The following is a 20,871-nucleotide window of genomic DNA, read 5'->3' as shown; positions in this document are numbered from 1 at the left end:
GAGGGGGAGATCCAGGATCTAGGTCACTCGTTCTCAACCTTCCTAACATTGTGACCCTTTAATACCGTTCCTCATGTTGCGGTGACCCTTAACCACAACATGGCTTTGTTGCTGCTTCATGACTGTATTCTTGCTAGTATCACAAATTACAATGTAAATATCTGCTATGCAGGATTATCCTCAACGTGATCCCCATAGGGGCCGTGACCCATGGGTTGAGAAACACCGGACTATGTCATCACAGGAACTCCTGTGAATGGCAGCTCAGCTGGTCAGTGCGGGCAGGTGTCAGGGTGGGACACAGTCTATCCCAGTACCTTGTTCCCTCTTTTTCCCTGTTGTAGCTCCTTCTGCCTTCTCACTGAACTTCATGCTATTTCTGTTTTCACTGGGTTCACATGTCCCATGTAAACATTTCCTTCCCATTGCTCTTGACTCCCTAACTTCCTTCTAACTCAGCTGCTTGTGGTGGAGGGGCCGTGAGCAGAAGTCTGTGGTCGGATGAAGCCAGGGGCCTGGGAATGGGAAACTGATCATGTGGGTGTGGCCTGGACCACACGCCCTTTCCTCCTTTGTGGTGTCTACCTTTTAACCCTTTGAGGGCTGTGCTCCAGACCTAACATTGCTACTCCAATCACATGTTTCTCAGGGCCTAAATCTGAGGTTAGGCAAGGCCTGCTTGCTGCCCTGGACAGGAGTCAAGGAGGAGAAGGATGGAGTTTTAGGGCTGTAGGCTTCAGACTCAGCCAGACCTGGTAGAATCCTCATGACCAATCCTTGCAAAGGGTTACCACAAGTCAGAAGCTCATCTACAAAAGATGACAAACTCGACTGCCTCTTGCAGTTATCTGGTTCTGTGGGTGTCTCACTGTCCACAGATTCTCTGAGGCCTGGGAATAGGAAGGTCAGATGCATTTGGTTGCTTGCTGCTCGATGTCAGTATCAGGGAATTGGCCATCAGTATTCAGACCCAGGCAGCTGCTTCCAGACTTAATGAGCTGTGGTCCCTGAGGTCATCTTGGTTAGAAGCCGGGCTGTTTCTGCTCCTCTGCAGATACTGCTTAGGCTAAACCACAGAAATACAAATGCTGTGCATATCAGGGCCTGACACACATGAATAAGTAAATTGACTTAGAAAATGAGACACCGTCTCAGGTACAGTTCGTGCTTATTCCTTATTATTTTAATTTGTTCCAGCAAGTAATTGCATTTCTGTTGTCAGGGAAGAAATGTGAGGCAAAACTAGGAAAAAATAGAAGGTAGGTTGCCAGAATTCTAGGCTTCTGAGCCGCATAGGAACCTCTCTCTAGATACTAGCAATCCAGAGGTTTATCCTTTTTTTCATCTTGGGAATTGCAGGCTACCATCTCATAAATCCAGCCATCTTCTGCATGCTTTTCTCTTCTTTCTGTGCTTTACCCATGAGCTAGATAAACTCTGTGAGCCAGATAGTGAAGGTAGGAGGGGAATTACCTTTGCTTTGATTTAGACCAGTGTCTCTTGATGCCTTGATTATATGTGTGAGACTCTGTGTGTGTGTGTGTTTGTGTGTGTATGACTTGTGTTCTTGTGTCTCTCTGTATGTGTGTCTTTGTGTGTATATGCGTCTGTGTGTATATATGCGTCTGTGTGTATACGTGTTTTTGTGTGTGTGGGAGTGATGTGTTTGGATGTGTCCAGTGTGTATGGTGTGTGTATTTGTGTTTGTTGCTGTGTGTGAGTATGTGTAGTGTACTTGTGTATTTATCCTGTGTGTGAGTGTATGTGTCTGTGTGTCTCTGTGTATATGTATCTGTGTGTGGTGTGTGTCTGTGTTTATATGTATGCAGGCACATGCATGCATGTGGACCAGTGGACAACCTTGAGTATCATTCTCCTAAGCCATCCATCCTGTTTTCTGAGTCGCAGTGACTTGGCCTCACCAGGTCTGGCCAGCAAACCCCAGGATTCCTTCCTGTCTCTATTTCCCTAGCTCTGGGGTTATAAGTACAGATCACCAGGCCTGGCTTTTTTTAGTCTAGTTCTGGTCTCCAACTCAGGCCCCCAGTGTAGTTCTTACGAAATCTCAGCTTTTGATGAGAGAGTGGTCAGGGAGAAGAAGACCTTTGCCTGAGTTCTGTCTCCTCCCCTTCTTGTACTGGGCATCATATCTAACACATAACGGGTTTCTAGTAAGTTATTATAAATCAAACATTTAACTAGTGAGCTTTCTATTCTCTTCACCAGTTTCCCCTTTCCGTTTCAGCAGAGAAGGGGTGCAGAGTGTACCCATAGGAGGGGCATCATCTACCAGATTCCACTGGAGATGGCATTGTCACCTGAGTCAGGGGCAGAGTCTGGTCTCTGGCTGCCCTAAGAAGCTACTCTGCCACATAGCCTCAACAGCTAATTTAAAAACAGGCAATGGTGAAATGCAGGAAAAAGATTGATTCAGTATAGTGATGTTGAAAGAGGAACTAAGGATATAGTAGTTCATCTTTGGGGTCCTGGCATAAGAATTTAGGCTTAAATAAAGGCAAGAAGTATGTATAACTAAGCAGTCTTGGTCAGGGTGTGGTCCTGATCGTCACGACCCACCGTTGTCTCAGATCCAGACTGTGCTATAAGATGCTCTGACAAGTTGGCAAACTACATGAAATCTCTTTCTGGAAGACAAGTATCCCCTTTGACTGGCACCTGGGTTCTGTATTTTCCTCATTTGAGCATGGGATTCCTGGGGAAATTCCAGTTTCTTAAGGACTATTGTCTCGGTAGTCTGATGGGTTATGGGAGGGATACAAGTGTCTCTTTCAAATGTCTTTACCGTCAGGATGACCTTAGACTGAGGGGGAAATATGGGAGTCCTCCTAACTCTCATTTTGGCTGACGTGAGTAGAGTTTTTTTTTTTTTTTAAAAGAGTTGTCCTTTCCTTGATAGACAAGGACAGGCAGGATAGACAGTGTAGAGGCAGCTGTGTAACCTGATTCCATTGTGGTCTACCCACAGGCTGACTAGCCAGCATTGCTCCCTTCTCTTGGCCCCGCCCCCTTCCTCACCTTCTTTTCCTCCTCTAGGTCTCCTTGGATCTCTGGTTCTTAGGTGACCAGCCCAGGGAGGGATGGAAGTGCAAGTTCTCAGAACTTTTAGGATTCCGTCACCCCTATGCCTGCCTGCTTCCTGATATTACACTCTTGCTGGAACTTACTCCCATAGCCCTTTCTTGGGTTTCAGATCATCCTCAATTGTGGGCAGTGGACTGTGCCACCAGACAGAAGAACTGCAAAGTTCAGAACCCCCAATAAAACTCATAATTGAGAATGACAGGAGTTCAAACTAGCTCCTGACGAGGTTCCTGACCTGGAGCATGTGACCGCAACACCCCACTAAGGATGATGATAATTAGTTCCACAGCATAGAATTTAGAGTTCTCCATGCTGATGAGGTATCTAGATAGACCCCGACTGTTCAGCCAATGAGCTTCCCTTCCTGGGCATTCCTTCCTGCAAAAGGTATTTAATCTCTGATTTACCCTGAGTAAGACGTATGCATTTTCATCTGCCATGAATAAAGCAGTTAGGACAAGCAAGGACTGTCTCCTTCATCAAGGACCGCTGTAGGGGGAGGCCTTCATCGTACAGGGCTGAGCCTAAGTCTCTTGTAGAAGCCCCTCCATACTCTGGACACTCACTTGGAGCTCAGCTGGATTCCTCACCTCCACCCTGCCCCAGGCTCATCGCAGGCCTGCAGCCCAGTTCCTGACTCGTAAGGTCTCCTGGTGGAGTCTGGATGCACAGGAGTTTGTGAACCACAGCCTCCATCCCAGCCCCCATAGTTTCTCATCCAGAGAAACACAGGCTGGGGCCCCTATTTTAGACTGCATTTCACCTCCCCTGAGGGGCACGTTGGCATCCTCAAGCCTGGTACTCCAGCAGCAAGTAAGAAGCACAGCCTAGCACTTCTCTGAGCTGTGTGCTGGCAGTATTCCAACACCCCAAGGGTGAGGCGAAAAAGCAGACCCACATTCAGTAATCTTGGTAGTGGATACTGTTAATTTTAGAATCTTTTTAAAAAGTGTTTTGAACATGATTATAATTCACACAGTCAAAAATGTTACAGCTAGGGCTGGGAGGATGACTTGGTGGTGCCGCTCCCTGAGTCTCAGTGTACCACGTGGTCAGTGAAGAGCCCAGTGAGAGAGAAACCTTGTCTCAAAAAACAAGATGGGTGGCTCCCAAGGAACACCTGAGGTTGGTTGATCTTTGGTTCCCATATGCACACGAACACACATGAGCATATACTTGCATACACACACTTGTATATGTGTGTGTGTGTGTGTGTGTGCGCGTGTGCTTGTGCATGTATGTGCATGTTATAAAAAGGCATAAGGTGGAGAATCTTTACCCAAAAAGCCTAGTTCCCATTTCTTCCTTTTCAAAAGCAGATGTTGTTATAACAGTGTCACATTGTTGTTATAACAGTATCACATTGACTAGTCTTCTAGAATATATTTCTGTATGTGTAGGGATATGCACATAAATGTACCTGGTGCCATGGGGCTCCCTTCCCAAGGACCATAGACTAGATTAGACCAGGGTAATCAGGTGGTATGATTGCATGGCTCCAAGACCCTCTAACTTCAGGGAATCTAGTTTGCTAAAGTGTTGCCTGGCCCTCCTTAATTTCTACTCACAGCTTCAGGGTCCTCTAATCTCCTCACCAGGGAAAGAGAGAACACAGACTTGTGTTTTTCTGTATTATGTTAAGTGTTCCATGTGTCTAAAACTCAAAGTGCCTCCAGAATTCAGAGAAGTTGAGATTGCCAGCACAAGGTTCACACATATTCAAGCCAGTCAGAATTCCAACACTGATGGGGGAAAGGCACCCAAGACCTACTCCTCACCCTTCCCACATCAGAGGAGCTATGACAGCTAGTGCCAGTTAGAGGAGAGAGTTGTTTTTCTTTGAGGTGTGACCACTAGTAACCTGGGGTTTTCTCTGCTCTGTTAGGACTTTCTGGAGATACTTAGAGGTGTGTTTCTATGATGAATTGAAATTCCATAAAGTTGATGATGAAGGTTAACAATCATAGACACTGATTCCACGACATGTTGTTTGGTCTCAGTATTATGTTAGTCCCTCAGTGTTGTGTGACATGGTCTATCTGATAGGACTTGGCTATTCTTCACAAGCTTGGCTTTTTCACCAAGGGTCTTTGAGACTTGCTAGTGGACACAGAGGCTGTCAGGAGGCATTTTTGCTTCTTGATAAGAGGCAGACTCCATGCTTCATTTGGCTTTGAAATTCCCATAGCAGCTCAGTTCTGTTTTCTCCCCCAAGACCTGCCTATTTCCATGGAGATCAGAAGATGGCATAGGATCCTCTGGAACTGGAGTCACAGATAGTTATACATTTATAGTCTAAGGTGAGAGACTTTCTGCTGTGCCAGGTAACCTGGGCAGGCCTTAGACAAAGGGCCCCCTCCTGCAAGCCTCAGCTGTAGCATCTGTAAGACTGAGTACAGAATAAGATTATTATGAGCCTCCATGTAGGTCCTAGGAATAAAACCTGGGTCCTCTATAAGAACAGTACGTGCTCTTAATGGCTGAGCCATTTCTTCAGTTCCAGCCAAATAGCTTTTGGTACATTTCCATCTCTCATTAGACTTGTCCACAACTCAGAGGACCCCTGGGCTGAATTGATAGAGTGGTTTTTAGATTGCAAGCCATTAAGTTGAATCTGAAAATGCTTCATCTATTCGCTAATATATTTTCTGCTGTGGGAAAAAGGTGGTACTTTTCATGTGTTTTCAGCTTTCTGGAAATTTCAAACCTGAGTGTTTCTCTCTTCTTCTGTCCCCAAATTCTTGTTCCTGTTTCATGCACATAATGGCATATTGCTGTAGCCTCCTGTTTATTTGTCAGTGACATGTGTGAGCATGTTTTGGGGGAAGTTAATACTCAGCAAGATCTTCAGAAATGTGAGCATTTGCTCCTTAATAACCATAGCAGGTGGGAGAGGCGATGAAAACATTGAAGTCAGGGAGATTTTGTTCCCTAGAGAACTCATTGGATTCCAGGAGCCTGTTTTTCTTGTTTTGAGCTTTTCCTCACCTTGTCTGGATCAAATCAAAGATGGATCAGTAGGGATGGGCCCATTATTTTTCACAGGGGGAGGAAATCTGTGTCCAAATCTCTACTTATTTATATTTTTAGCACTTAGGATGCTTTGATATTGCCTTCTGAATATATTTATTACTATCCACGTCCCCCACCCAAGAGTGGGAGCCACGAGAACAGAGACTTTGTCTGTCCCTTTCACCCTGGTCTGTGCTGATGCCAGAACAATTTGTGGGAAGATACTGGGCACCTCAGTAAATGTGTTGCCTAGGTAACCAGAAACCCAATTTCCCTCGTGGTGGTCCCTTTTGTAGATTGGCCCAGTATATTCAGGATGAGGTGAGACCATCTCAATATATCCTCAATGTGAATTTCAAGTCTGGGCGTCTCTGATGGACTTAGAGGAGAGGAGACACAGAGTTACAGAAAAAAGGTGTTCAGTTTAGAGAGAAGGTCTAGGTTTGAACCTTGGCCCTTGGATTAATGTGTAAATGGAGGTGGGCATGATTTCTATATCTATGCAAGTTATAACCATTATGCCACCCTGCATACACTTGAAACCTTTGGATGAAATGTATGAAAAATGTGTTTTAGACTTAAACATGCTTATAAATGTTATCACTGCAGTAACACGGGGGTGGAGTGCTCTACCAGGATCTAGGAAAGAGGATTCCCTCCTCCAGCCTGGGTTCCACCCCTGTGCTACTGGTCAATGATGAGTCCTTTGTCATCATTCTTTGGAATTCATCTTCAGCAGCTATAATTGCATCAATAGCTGCCTGACTCTGATTCTGCGTTTCTCTCTCCCCAGGCGGCTGCTGAAGAGTGAACTTGGATCATTCATTACTGACTATTTTCAGGTAAGCTTGGAAGGTCCCAGCACCCATTATACATGCGATTCACATACCAATAGGCAGAGGTGTCAGTCCTGTACATTTGAATGCTCCTTCAATGTCTACAGTCACATGTAAAGCTGCAGGGAGCTGTGACGCCAGCTTGGTCCCTGATGTTAGTGGAGATCAGTCAGATCACTTACAGTCTCAGGCTTTTGAATCTCAGGACTCATTTATAGTGTTAAAGATTGTTGCTCCTCTGGGTTTCATATGTCGGTCCTTATCATATGAGAAATCGTGCCTCTGAAGCTTTAAAATACATCTTTAATTAACTTACAGAAGGACACATAGCATGTCTATGAGAGAAAAAAAATGTTTCCAGAATAAAACAGAAGAGTGGCATGTGGCTTGCCTTCTAGAAGGCTGTCTTTTCTCCTCCCTGCTTCTTACTCTGGATTGTGTATTCCATGTCACACAGTCCCTAGACAGCTGCACTGTCCAGCCCTGGAACACAGGTGGGAAAAGGCACTTAATGGTACTGACAACATAGCTTTCCATCAGAGGACACTGACGTCCAACAGTGCCCTAAATCCCTCCTGTCCTATGTGTGGTGTTCAGTTGGGATATGTGCCCTTTGAACAGACTATTTCTTGTCACTAGGCCTCCTGGTCTGTTCTGTTGACAGCAGGATTGGTAAAACAGGCAGACTTCCCTCCTGCCTACAAATTGTGGGGGCTAAGAAATTCAAAGTCCCAGGTAGAGGTGTGTGTATGTGTGTGTTTCTCTGCAAAGGCCAGTTTCTAAGTCATAGACATAAGCTGCTTCCTTACCTCTGAGCAGATGTGTCTGGCCACTGAGTGTTGATGGTGAGTAGCCAGCTATGTGACCCTCCCATGAAGTTAGCCCCTGCTTCTCACTCATTTGCTGGGCGGGTCTGGACAAGCTGCTTTATTTCTGTCCTGCTCAGTTTCCTCCCTGGTAAGATGAGGACAGAAGTATAGTTTACCACATTGTGTGGTCTGCATGAAATAACAGTGGTGGAGAACTCAGTGCTAGCTGTAGCATGTAACATAACAGCATGTAACATGGCAGCGTAACATATGGTGGTCATGATCATGGACCTTGCAGCAGGCTACCCAGATTCAGGGCCCAGCACAGCCGTTTACTGAATGTGTTGCCAGGAGCAAGCTGCCATTTCTCTTTTAGTTTCCTCTTCTACAAAATCAGGACTGAACCTTTAGGACCTACCCATATAGGGTTGCTATAGAGACTAAATACATTTTTATTTATAAAGCCCTTACTGGCTAGCACAAAATAAGAGAGTGTTTATTAAATTTATCCTGGTTCTTATTTATTATGCAGAGGCACAACCCCATCGATTCAAATGGGAAAGGAATGTAAAAATACATATGATCTCAGTGGCAGTTTGTTTTGTGATGTTTTGTGTCCAAGTAGAACACAATTTTAAAACTGTGTGGAGAGATTTTTGCAGTTGGAAAGTGGGACATCATTTTGTTTTTTGACTCAAGTATCAGGAAATGTCAAACTCTTATGTCCACTATTAAAGGATGACAGATGATGAGTTTATAAAAAGATAAAGAGAGGGGAGATATGATCATGGGGCTGTAGTCAGGAATGGGGGAAGGGGATGTCTCAGTGGGCCCAGGATGAGGCATCCTCCCCCCACCCCCAAGGACCAGCCACACAGTATAATATAGAATAGAGTTTAGTCACTCAGGGCATGAGAAGGGAAGAGCCCAAGAGGACAAGAAAGAAGCAAGAGAGGGAGGAGGGGGCTAGCAGCCCCTTTTATAGTGGGTCAGGCCTACCTGGCCGTTGCCAGGTAACTGTGGGGGTGGAGTTTAGACAGAATGCTAACAACAGATGTCAGTCAGCTAAACGAAAGCTCATATCACATGTGTATGTGCGTGTGTGTGCACTCTTTCACACACACACACACACACACAGAGGAGGAAACAGTAACCTTAAATCTGGTCAGATCAAGACCCAGTGGAATTCAGTCAGGTCATCCTCTGCTGCATGGACAGTAACATCTGTTAAGGGGTGTGGGGAGGGAGGAGGGAGACTGAAGACTCAGAATGTGATAGTGATCCCCGACTGTGAATCATCTTATTTGCCCTTCACTCAAAGGTCAGCCTCTACCTCACTCTGCTCCCCTGTGGTCTGTATTGATTGGTTTGAAGGCAGGCTACTAAAAAGAGGGGTTTTTTTTCTTTTCTTTTTTTTTGTTTTTCCTTCATAAGTCCTGAAGAAAGGAGCCTGCCGGGCTGGGCTGCCTTCTGCCTTGACATTTGAAAGAGATGGAGTCTGTGTGGTTTCAGTCAAGTTTTAAATGCCAGCTGTCTTTTGGCCTTGGGGGCTACCCCTAGGCCGGTAGGAAGGGTGTGTCTGGTTGGGACTTGTGCACATGGGAAGCCCTGAGGTTTTGGGAGGTGGCTAATACTGCTTACAAAGATGCCAGATACTTCAAAACTAATAACCACATGCCATTTCCTACCAGCAACCTGACCAGAGAAGCTGCTTGGTGAACACCAAGTCCTTTTCCTGGGATGTGGTGTGAGGAATGATTTTCAGAACTTTAAATGTGGGGTTTTCCTTATCTAGGGTGCTAAGCTGGAAAAGGACTCTTCTAGACACACTTCGGTTTTTTTTGAGACAGGGTTTCTCTGTGTAGTCCTGGCTGTCCTGGAACTCACTCTGTAGACCAGGCTGGCCTCAAACTCAGAAATCCGCCTGTCTCTGCCTCCCAAATGCTGGGATTAAAGGCGTGTGTCACCACTGCCCGGCTCTAGACACACTTCTAATGCAGATTTTATTTTATTTCTTTTTAAGTTGTGAGTGTTTGTTTCCAGCCCCACCCCTCACCCCAATGTTTCTAAGCATTTACTTTCTTTCCGTTTGCCTCTGTCAACGTTTTAGGGGGAGCAAGAAGGAGTCTCTACTATACATACCGGAAGTGACATTTAGGTACCTAAACATGGCAATGAATAATATCAGAGATGGGCTTAGAAAATGTTTGCTTTATCCCATATAGTCATTCCAGAGAAAGTCTGTGCCATCTTCTTCAGGACTTGGCAGCCACCTTATTTAAGGAAGAGGGAGCTAACCTTGAACTTGGCATCTATAGCTAGGGATAGTTGTCTGGCTAAAGCTCTGTGTCAGTATTTGGTTTGCTGTTAGTTAATTTCTGAGCAATTTTTCCACTTGTGTTAAGTGATGCTGCTACTGGTTCCTTTTAGCAGGCAGTGACAATTTGACAAGCAGCTTAAAGAAAAAAAATGCACATAAAGGTGTCCCTGGCTGTGGCCCCCACGGAGAAAGTAGTTCAGGAGACATTCATGTGGAAAGGCTAGGACTGGGTACCGCTGAGGTTTTGAAATCTGCGCAAGAAATCACCACACAGCAAGGAGTCACTGAGACAAGGGAAGCATCACAACAGTCCAGGGGCAAAGAGGCTCAAACAAAGAATCTGGAGGAAAGTGTGGGGAGCCCTAGGACCATCAGGAAAGTCCCTCAACCTCAGTTGTTTCAAAAGAATGTAAACAAGTTCCCCAGCCCAGGCAGGACTCCTCAGAGTGAGGTCTACAGGCCCCCCCACCCCCGCGCCTGCATTTGAAAGTCAGGTTTGCCCCTTCTTGGGACCCTCCTCTCCCAGTGAGAGCTTACCACTTGCATAGTCATAGACAAAGCTCTTCCTGTCTGGGTCTCTGCTTTAGAGCAACTGAGCATTTTTATTTTACAATTTTAAAGAAAGAACATCCACAGTGAAGAATAATGAAAATGACCTGGGGTGAGGGCAGAGGCAGCAGGTAAAAAAAAAAAAAAAAATGCGGCTTATCTCTGGTCTGCACACAGAGAAGGCAGCCTGTTTGGGCTGCAGGAACCTGAATAGATTTCCAAGAGACACTGGCCAGAAAAATCCCTGACATTTCCAGTATTGACTCCCTTCTCCCTTCCTCCCCCCACCCCCGGTCTGTTTTGAATTGTGTCTGAGAAGAAAATTGAGGTTTCGGAGTAGAACTCTATCCCAGTGACTGCCTGGAGGGATAATTGGTTCTCTGTTGTGCTTGAAAATGGGTAGTATAAAGTGATCTGTGTTTTTGGATTCCTTAGTAAGGTATATCTGTGGTTCAAAGTATGGGGTGGGGCCAGGGAGGCAAATACCTCCATTTCTCAGTTCTGCATCTGTGGGTTGTACTGTTTGCTAAAAGTCTTGCCCCAAGCTCAGAAGGTTCCATTTCTTTTGGTGGAACTAGAGATTGCTTCATACAGAAACTAAAGTCAAAGACTCTGAGCAAGAGGAATGTTAAGGAAGAGAAAAACATGGACAGAGCAGTTGCCAGTAGGTCATGGATGCCTGGCTGCATTTGGTGTGTGTGTGTGTGTGTGTGCACATGCACATACATACATGCACATGTGAGTGTTGGTGTATACATGTATGTGAACATATAGGTATGTTCATAATTTGTTTATCTGATTACGGCAAGAGCCCCAGGAGAGACTCAACATCATAGTGCTAGGGAAATGTGCACTTGGCAGTATCTGAGAGAGGAGACCCATGGTGAGAAATCCCAGACAGAATGGAGTTTGAAGCTCTAAAACAATGCAGAAATTTAAGGGAATCTACACCAGCAGCAGACGCAGTAGCATGACTGACAATGGGGGTGGATGGCAGGGTCTTCAGATCAGACCCAGAATAAATAAATATAAATGAGTAAGATAAATAATTATGAAGATGGGACAGGGTGAGGAGAATATCTCTTGGGATTTTCAAATCCAAACCAGATGGGGGAGAAAAGGTACGATTTCCATTTTTGATCCATCTCAGAAGACTTCTGTAGTGAGCAGTATTCCCCAGAAGGAACTGGAGATGGTGAGGTGGCCAGCTGGGAAGAAGGGAAATTCCATGCATACTCTGTAGGTTCAAAGTGGGGCCACTGCACAAAGGAGCCTGACAGGAGGATGGGTGACGATTATGTTTTTGTAGGTGAGAAGGTCACTAGGATTGAGGTTTGAATGGTATTCAGGACAAAGGCAAGGTGAGGCCTGTGTACAAGGAGTGGCCTAGAAGTTCCTGGTGGCCATTCTGACCTCTTCTGAGGAAGAGCTAACTAAGTAGGGGTACACAGAGTATCTATCCAGCCAGAGATTTCTGAAGCTTTCTTGACCCCAGTCTCCCAAGTGGTTACATGCATTTTGTGCAGTTATTTGAGTATTTTATAATACTTTTCTCATACCCTATGAAACAAATGGAAAAATGAATCTTGAAATTGATACCTTGAAGCCTTAATAGGTTTTAGATAAAGATGAGAACCAATAGATATGCTGAGGTATTGGATAGTTAGTTATTGGATTTGTGAGAGAGAAGAATGCATAGGTACAAAACCCTTCTTAGCTCCATGGGAGCGGGATTCCTTTGGCATGTAGGCCTGCTGTTCTGTGTGAGAATATATTTTAGGAGCCCGCTATGCATGAAATTGAAGGATTTAGTATAGACCAGATAGAGCCTGCTATGAGCCAGGGTTAGTGAGGAGGCGAAGCAGAGGCACAGCAACCTGCCGGAAGTGCTGTACACGCAGTGCACAGTAAGTAGTCGTGGTCAGCAGTCCAATGGTCATGAGGAGTAAAGTTATTTATTTTGCAGATTTTTGTTTAGTATGGAAAACCCTCTCTGCCCCCTCTGAGAGTTATGATGAAGGTTGCATATGTAGCTCAGTTGGCAGAGTGCTGGGTAAGCATCCATGAGGAGGTGTGTTCAGTTCCTAACACCATAGAAGCCAGGAATGGTAGTGCATGCCTATAATCTATTTGGCATGGAGTTCTTTCTCCTGGGAAGCTAGGACTGGCATTATTTCCCTCTGGCATTCTTGATTACTTTTTTCCTGGGTCCCTCTGACTTGGTTGGAAGGTACTCTACTTGATAGGTGACATAATGGTTGGCAAGCTGTACCCCCCCACACACACACACACCTACCCTCTTCTCTGCTCACCTCAGCACCTCCATCCTGCCCCATGCTGTGCAGGGTAAGCTGATCTTTTTCTCTGATCAACAGGTGGCAAGTGGCTTGGGAGGCTTTCCTCCAAACATCCTTGTCCTAGATTTTCCCAAGCTTCATTTTTCTGTTTGCAGCCCATTTCTCTGTGTCTTAGGGAGAAAAATGTCAGCTCTTTCCACTTCCGGATCATTCTGCCACTTCATTAATGCACTGTTTTGTCCATGGCCACATTCACTGATGGTGTGCCAGAAGGATGTGTTAAGTAACAACCGGCCCATTGCCAAGTCCCTACTCATTTCCTAAGGAGCTACTATTTAATAAACTGGTGGTTTGTGATTTGAGGCTGGCTGGGGAGGTGGTAGGGAGAGACATTGGGCTAGAAGGGGTCATGAGAAAAGCAGAGTTTCCAACTCTGTTGTCACTGTCACTTAGCAGCAAATGTCCGCCAGAACCTTTTGAATCCAGGCACTTGGCAGGGATGAGAATTCTTTGAGGTGAGATTCAGGAAGAGCAGATGCTTAGAAAAATAGTAGGGAATATCTGAGCTAAAGCTAACCCCTCTCTTTCATTCCTAACCTCCTTTGCTTTCTTCCCTCCCTCACTTCCTTCTTCCTTCCTTTCTCTCCCTTCCTTGGTTTCTGTCTCTCAGAACCTTTGAGTAAGCCTAAATCCCATAGATGGCAAATTGGCATCTTCCTAGGTGAAGTGGATAGCAGTGGTGTGATCTTCACAATCTACAAGCCCCGTGCTAAGTGAAAATGTGGCTGTATTGGGGTGTGGACTTCCATCTCCTTCCCACGGGTCTGCCACTGCTACATACACAAGTCAGGTAACCCCTAAGAGGTGTTTGTAATCTCTACACTGTGACACAGAAACCCTTAAGAGGTGTTTGCAGTCTCTACACTGTGACACGGAGATCACAGGATAGGCGAAGGACAAGGCCCACCTAATTATTAGCAAGTATGTCACAGCCCTGCCAGACCCAGCTAGGGATGGCTACCACCATGTTTCTGTTCAAGAATTAGTAGGCATGTGTCCAGCCCTGACTTCCATGCATCATACCTAGACCTCCACTAACACCATCCGTTACTACCTCAGGGTAGGGTGGTAGTAATAGGTCAGGGTGTGGGTGTGGCCCAATACCTGAACATGAAGTATACATGTTCCTCCTCGGAGGTAGTGGCTCCAGACTCCATGTGTTTTATGTTATAGTGTATCTTTATGTATAGTGTAACTTCCTTACAACACACACACACACACACACACACACACACACACACACACACACAAACACGGGCGGGGGAGGTCTGGGGGACAACAACTGCAGATCATTGAATTCTAACTGCAAAACCCTTAAAATGCTAGAACCTAAGAGAAGGCAGGCACCTGTATGGCTGCAGATTCTCTGGAGGGAAGACTCCTTCTTGACCTATGGTGTTCTAGGCGAGGGGTGGGGACAGAAGCAGTTGTGAGGGCTGAGCAAAGAATCCGGCTGTGGTCAAGTTGTGGGGGGGAGTGTGAATGACAGGTGGATCAAGCAAAGGGAAGCTAGGTGCTGAGCGCCCCCTTCCCCCACCCCCCATCCTGGAGGGCTCTGCAGGCGCTGAAGGAAGGATTCCTAATGGAATCTGAGCTGCATTCCTGTGGATTGGAATCTGGTGTAGGAAACTCTACCCTAACCTCAGTTACTGGAAGATCAAAGCATTTGTGGCATGCTTTTCAAGGGGTTTTAGCTTCGTGGCAAATGGAGTCCGTTAAATATCAGCAAATCTGTGTGTGAGCAGACTCTGGTGACCACAGGCTCCAAGCGGAGGAAGGACTATATGATCCAGTCGGCTCCTTCAGACCCCACATTTTTGTTTATTTTGATCTAAGCTACAGAATTTCTGTACAGTGTATCATGAGAGCCCTTGAAAGAATGTTTTCTGTGTCATTTCCCCTCCTAAGCCAGAAATAACTCCTTTTCCTTTGAAACACATATTTTTCCTTCTAATATCTCCTTGACGGGAGAAGACCAAGGGTTAGGAGGGAGGTTCTGGGCCATCTGTTGGAATTCATTCCTTCTGATTTTTACCAAATGAAGGAAGTGGGAACAGATTTAGGGACCCTATGTCACCTCCTCCATCCCCTTAAAAACATTCTGATTCTTATCTTGACTCCTTAAAAATACAAAATAATTCTTGTCACCAAAATAGGCAGCTGATTTTAAGTTCAACAAAGATTTGCAAAGCACCAGCTGTACCCAGAATCCTGCTGGAATTGGTTACTAAAAGTAAGAAGTGGTCCCTGTCTCAAGGATCTAAAAGCCTAATGGACATACTCAGTATTGTTTGTGCATGCATATGTGTGTGTGTGTGTGTGTGTGTGTGTGTGTGTGTGTGTCCAAGTATTCATGGATGTATGTGTCCCTGTGTATGTGGAGGCCAGAGACAGGATGTCAGATGTCCTGTCTCTCGTTCTCCACCTTAATCCCTTGTGACTGAATGTCTCATTAAGCCTGGAGCTGGGCTGGTGGATTGCAAACCTCAGGGAGAGCCTCCTGCTCCAACCCTCTTACAGCGCTGGAGTTATACATACTTACTACCTCAGTCTTGGCACATGGATGCTGGAGGTTTGAACTTAGGTCCTCATGCCTGCCTGGTGAGTATGTACCTACTGAGATACGTCCCTAGCCCAGCAAGTATTTATTAATTCATATTAGAACCTGGAGTGATTTGGGTTTTGTTTTCGTAATTTCCTTTAGCACCCTAGTTTACCACTGCCTCCTTAGTGTATATAATTAGGGTAATGGGACAAGATGATATAAATCCCTCCTGGGATATGTGCCTTGGAAATGTGATCAAAGAGAGCTTGCAGATTTGCTTTAGGAGAATGGCAGGGTACCAGTGTTGACAGCAGACACTCAGGAATCTTTAGCAGTGCAGAGCTGACCTTTCTGAGACCCTCATCTGGCTCAAAGGAAGTGCTGGGGCAGATACTCTAAAGCAATGGTTCTCAACCTGTAGGTGCCATCCCTCTGGGGGGCCCATATCAGCTATCCTGCATATCAGATATTTGCATAATGATTCATAAAAGTAGCACAATTACAGTTATGAAGTAGCAATGAAATAATTGCATGGTTAGGAGACATGGGGACATGAGGAACTGTATTAAAAGGGTCATAGCATTAGGAAGGTTGGGAATCACAGCTCTAAGGTCACGGTGGCATTTGTGCTCAGGTGGCATGACTACTTTCCTTTCTCCTCATCTGAGCAATCTTACTCATCCATCTTGGCTGCCAGGAGTTCTAGATCAGCTGACATTGGACTGTGTTCTTGCTTTCTGACCCGGAGGCAGAGTGCAGTTGCTGGGCCAGAGCTGGAGAATAGTTTGGGGCTGTATTGTCATTCCCTGTAAAGTCCACAGTAATTTTCTTCCCCTTCCACAAAATTGACATGCTTCAGTATGATGTTATTCTGACTCTGATTTCAGTTCCATCTGCCATCTTGAAATTAAACAATGGCCAGTTACACTTTAAAATTGGGTCATATCTGAATTCCAGTGGGATGTTAGAATCTGGATCATATGTGCCTGTCACAGAAATGTACTAGTGCTTTTGATAACTCTCTTGGTACAGAGGTAGGAGAGAAGGCCCAGTAGGTAATGTGTTTGTTGTGCAAGCATGAGGACCTGAGATTGGATTCCCAACACCCATGAAACGGCCAGGCCTGGTTCCGTGTACTTATAATCCCAGTGCTGGGAAGGCAGAGGCAGGAGGATGCTGGGGGCTTGTTGACTAAATTGTCTTGTTGAAATAGTGATCTTTAGGTTCAGTGAGAGACCCTGTCTCCAAAGAATAGGTGGAGAAGAGGCTACTCTGACATCATGCACTCACAGAGGCAAGCAAGGACACCGCATGTGGACACATGCACACAAACGCACATGCCCCCAGAAGCCCTCAGTATGTAGTTGAAGTTCTGTTGTCACTGACTTTTTTTACTTGTCACTCCTGGGAAGATGTTAAGCTCTTGCCACCGACATCACTGGTCACTAAGGATGTATGGTGGTAGATGCCTACTTAATGATATGCCAGTGGTATCGTGATAATGATAAATTTAAATGTTTCTAGCACAAAGAAATGTTAAATATCTGAGGTATGCCAGTTACTGTGATTTCGTCGCTACACGTTACACACATGCCTTGAAATGTCACAAATGAGCAACTATATGTCTGCTAACATTTTTAATGTGGAGCTGGAGAGATGGCACAGCAGTTAAGAGGACGTACTGCTCCTGCAGAAGACCCAGGTTCAGTTCCCGCCACCTGCACTGATTGACACACAGCTGCTTGTAACTCCAGCTCCAGGGGATGTAATGCCTCTGGGCTTTGTGAGAACTATACTTGTGTGTTTGTATTCCCACTCAGACAGACACAGACACATGACTGCAAACAGTAAACATAAATGTTCTTAGATTAAAACCAATTGATTGAAAACATAATAAAACAGTACAGCTAGTGAAAAGTGAAGAAAGCTAGCGAAAGCAAGGAGGGGGCTGGAGGCACACTTCCAAGTACTTAGGAGGCAGAGGAAGGAAGGTTACAAGTTTGAGACTAGCCTGGGCTACAATAGTGAGACACGGTCTGTAAAGCAGGTGAGCAGGACCTGAACCACTGTGGTACCCACCCTCCTTCCACTCAGCTACACACACTGCTGTCATCAATGTTGGGCTGACTACTTTTTGTGTCAGCTTGACACAGGCTAGAGTCATCTCAGAGCTGGGAACTTCAGTAGAGAAAATGTCCCCAGAAGAATGGGCTGTAGGCAAGCCAGGCACTGTTCTTAATCAGAGGGCTCATTGATATGGGTGGTGCCGTCCCTGGGCTGGTGGTCCTGGGTGCTATAATAAAGCAGAGTGAGTAAGCCATAAGGAGCAGCTAAAAAACAGCACTGTTCCATGGCCTCTCTGCATCTTTTCCTGCCTCCATGTTCCTGCCCTGCTTGAGTATCTGTGTTGATTTCCCATAATGGACTGTAATTCAAAATTATGTTAGCCAAATAAACCTTTTCCCTCTGGGGCTGCTTTGGTCATGGTGTTTCATCACACCAGTAGAAACCCTAATGGAGACAGCTGTATTAGGAGCTTTGTGTTTTATAAAGGGCAGTATGAGGGGAACATTGGCTTTTTAGTTTGTATATCGTCTTTGCTTTCTACCTCCCTGACGAGGGAGCACAGGTCTTTGGTAGCCTTATGAGAGAGGCCCAGAGAGGTACCAGGACATCAGTGATCTCAGAGTTTCTGTGGCTCACATAAGGGTAGTTTTATGTGGTAGGGACACATTCCAAGGTGGAGGTCTTAGTAAGATGCTTCAGAGTAGAGTAGAAAGAACTTAGCTTCTGGAACTAGGAAGAACAGTCTTACTTCCTATGAGCCGGCAGCCATTGGTAAGCGATGAAGCATTCAAATTGTTGTGGATAGCCCTCTACAACTCTCTCATGCACACCCTGTTGACAGATGCATATTCAAGGCTGCCTAAAAGTTTGCATTTGATCTCTCTGTTGTATCAAGTATGAGGAACCATAGATTTATTCTTTTTAAAATTTTTATTTTTTAATTATGAGTGTGTGTGTGTGTGTATGTGTGTGTGTGTGTGTGTGTCTGTGTGTATGTGCTCAACAAGGGCAGGAGGAGTTGGACCCTACTGGGGCTAGAGATACAGGCGATTGTGAGCCACTTGATTCGAGTACTGGAAGACCAGAGGCACTGAGCCACCTTCCCAGATGCCTGAATTTGTTTGTTTGTTTGTTTTGGGACAGAAGTCTTTCTTTGTAGCCCTGGCTGTTCTGAAACACTATGTAGAACAGGCTAGCCTTGAACTTATGTAGATCCACCTGGCTCTGCCTCGAAAGTTCTGGGCTTGTTCCACCACTTTTGGCTCCAAATTTATTCTTAAAAAAACAAAACAAAACAACCCAAACCCCCAAAACCGTAGCTCTGTTTAGTTTCCCATTTGTCAAGGCTCTCCATGTGGGTTTAAGTTATCAAGAGCCTCCAGGGCTTTGGGCTCAACCATGAATTGGACTGGGTCTCTTCTGTATGTCTTAGTTTAAGAGGTGAGTGGGGTGGTGACTGCATTTGACTTTTTGGCTTACAACCCTTGGGCTATATCTCACAGTCTTCCTCTGAGGTTCTTGCTCTTCTAGGAGGACAAAGAACTTCTTCTTTTCTTTTCTTTTTGTTTTTTTTTTTTTGTTTTTTGTTTTTCGAGACAGAGTTTCTGTGTAGCCCTAGCTGTCCTGGAACTCACTCCGTAGACCAGGCTGGCCTCGAACTCAGAAATCCTCCTGCCTCTGCCTCCCAAATTCCACTGCCCGGCGACAAAGAACTTCTTAAACTTAGAAGGCTGACTAGCACAAGGGGCCTGAAAAGTCTGCACTGCAAGTGGGAATTGGAAGAGTTGGAAAAATGCCCTGTAGTCTAGCTTGCCTACAGTCCGGTCTTCTGGATCAGAGTCACCCAGCTCTTGTGTTCTTTGTTCTCTCTTGGCAGAACCAGCTTCTTGCAAAAGGACTGTCCTTTGTGGAGGAGAAGATCAAGCTGTGTGAAGGCAAGTACAAGGAGGCGCTGGTGCATAGGGCTCTGACTCAGCCTCTGATGTTTGCAGGGTTGAGCCACAACTGTCCAAAAGCAGCAAACTCCCAGTGAGTGAGTCACTCCTGCCTCTTGATGCCTTCAGTGGTTTGAACCAGCTGTCTTTGTCAGTGCAACACAGACTGCCTTTGCAAAAATAGGCTGGGATGGGGTGATTTAGTGGAGACCCAGGTAAGGGGTTTCGACGAATGCATCCTGGTGGTACCCTTTGAAGGGATAGAGACAGTTGCTCTACCACAGATGCTTCTGGTCCATCTGTTTTGTTCCAGGCTATTTTCTATCCACATTTGCAATATTTCTTGGGATCATACTACACAGAGGTGCTCCCAGTTTGGGGACCAATAGGACAAACAGGCTCTCCCTTGATGTGATGTGACCTGACAGATGAAGAAAATTTCTTGGTCTGTCTGTGGTTTTAGAATCCAAGTGACTGGATAGACATAAATTGACTGGAGAGAAAGGTCAGGTGGTAGTCTCAAAGGAAAGAGTGGACCACCCTTTCAGTTCCACTGAGGTTTCTAGGGACTTGGCTTAGCTTGTTCTCTAGTTCTCTAGTGAACAATCTTGGCACATTTCTCCCTCCCAATCTCTGTCTCTGTCTCTCTGTTTCTTCTTCTCTGTCTCTATCTGTCTTTCTCCCTCTGTCTCTCTCTCTATCTTTCTCGCTCTGCTCTTGTATCCTGGGCTGGCCTCAAATTTACTACATAGCAGAAGACGACCAAGAACTTCTGATCCTCCTGCCTCCACTTCCCAAGTTCTGGGATTACAGCATGTACCAGGATACTTGGTTTATGCTGTTAGAGATTAAACCCCAGGACTTTGTGCATGCTAAGCAAGTACTTTTTTCAACTGAGCTCAGAGCCTCATTTTTAAGGGATGAAATGGGGTGAGGGCTTGCAGTGAGTAAAAGGTACTTATGATGCCATACTCTGCACACAGGTGGCCTACGTTTTCTTTGTGCTCTAGCCAAGTATCTTCAAGATAGCCCAGAAGGATGTCCAGACACAGACTTCATAGGGCTGTATCTAGCCATATACTGGAATATATGACTTCAAAACCTTGGAGGGCATTGTGTCTAGTGAAAGACAGTTTCTCCTATTTCCTGAGAAAGATACCATGCCCAGTAATGTGGCACCCAAAAAGACAAAAGTTGGAAGAAAAATGAGAGATAGATGCTGGAAAGTTCTACTGTTTGGCTCAAAGTAAATGTCTGCCCAAAACCTTTGGAAATAACCAATGATAGAAATGGACACTCTCTCTCTCTCTCTCTCTCTCTCTCTCTCTCTCTCTCTCTCT

The 20,871-nt window shown here is 45.4% G+C and overlaps 1 protein-coding gene across 5 annotated transcripts in view; it reads left to right on the top strand.

Annotated features, from left to right (window-relative positions):
- Prr5l (proline rich 5 like) overlaps positions 1 to 20,871 on the top strand; it is a 102,087-nt gene that overhangs the window by 51,141 nt on the left and 30,075 nt on the right. For all 5 annotated transcript variants that reach the window (XM_028767076.1, XM_028767077.1, XM_028767079.1 and 2 more), the window contains exons 4-5: positions 6,908 to 6,956; positions 19,474 to 19,531. In XM_028767076.1, coding sequence (XP_028622909.1) covers positions 6,908 to 6,956; positions 19,474 to 19,531 — 107 coding nt within the window. The remainder of the gene's footprint in view (positions 1 to 6,907; positions 6,957 to 19,473; positions 19,532 to 20,871) is intronic.

The sequence above is a fragment of the Grammomys surdaster genome, unplaced genomic scaffold (genome assembly GCF_004785775.1).
Source record: "Grammomys surdaster isolate TR1022 unplaced genomic scaffold, NIH_TR_1.0 170, whole genome shotgun sequence".
Lineage (NCBI taxonomy): Eukaryota > Metazoa > Chordata > Mammalia > Rodentia > Muridae > Grammomys > Grammomys surdaster.
This window is presented reverse-complemented; position numbering and strand designations above follow the sequence as displayed.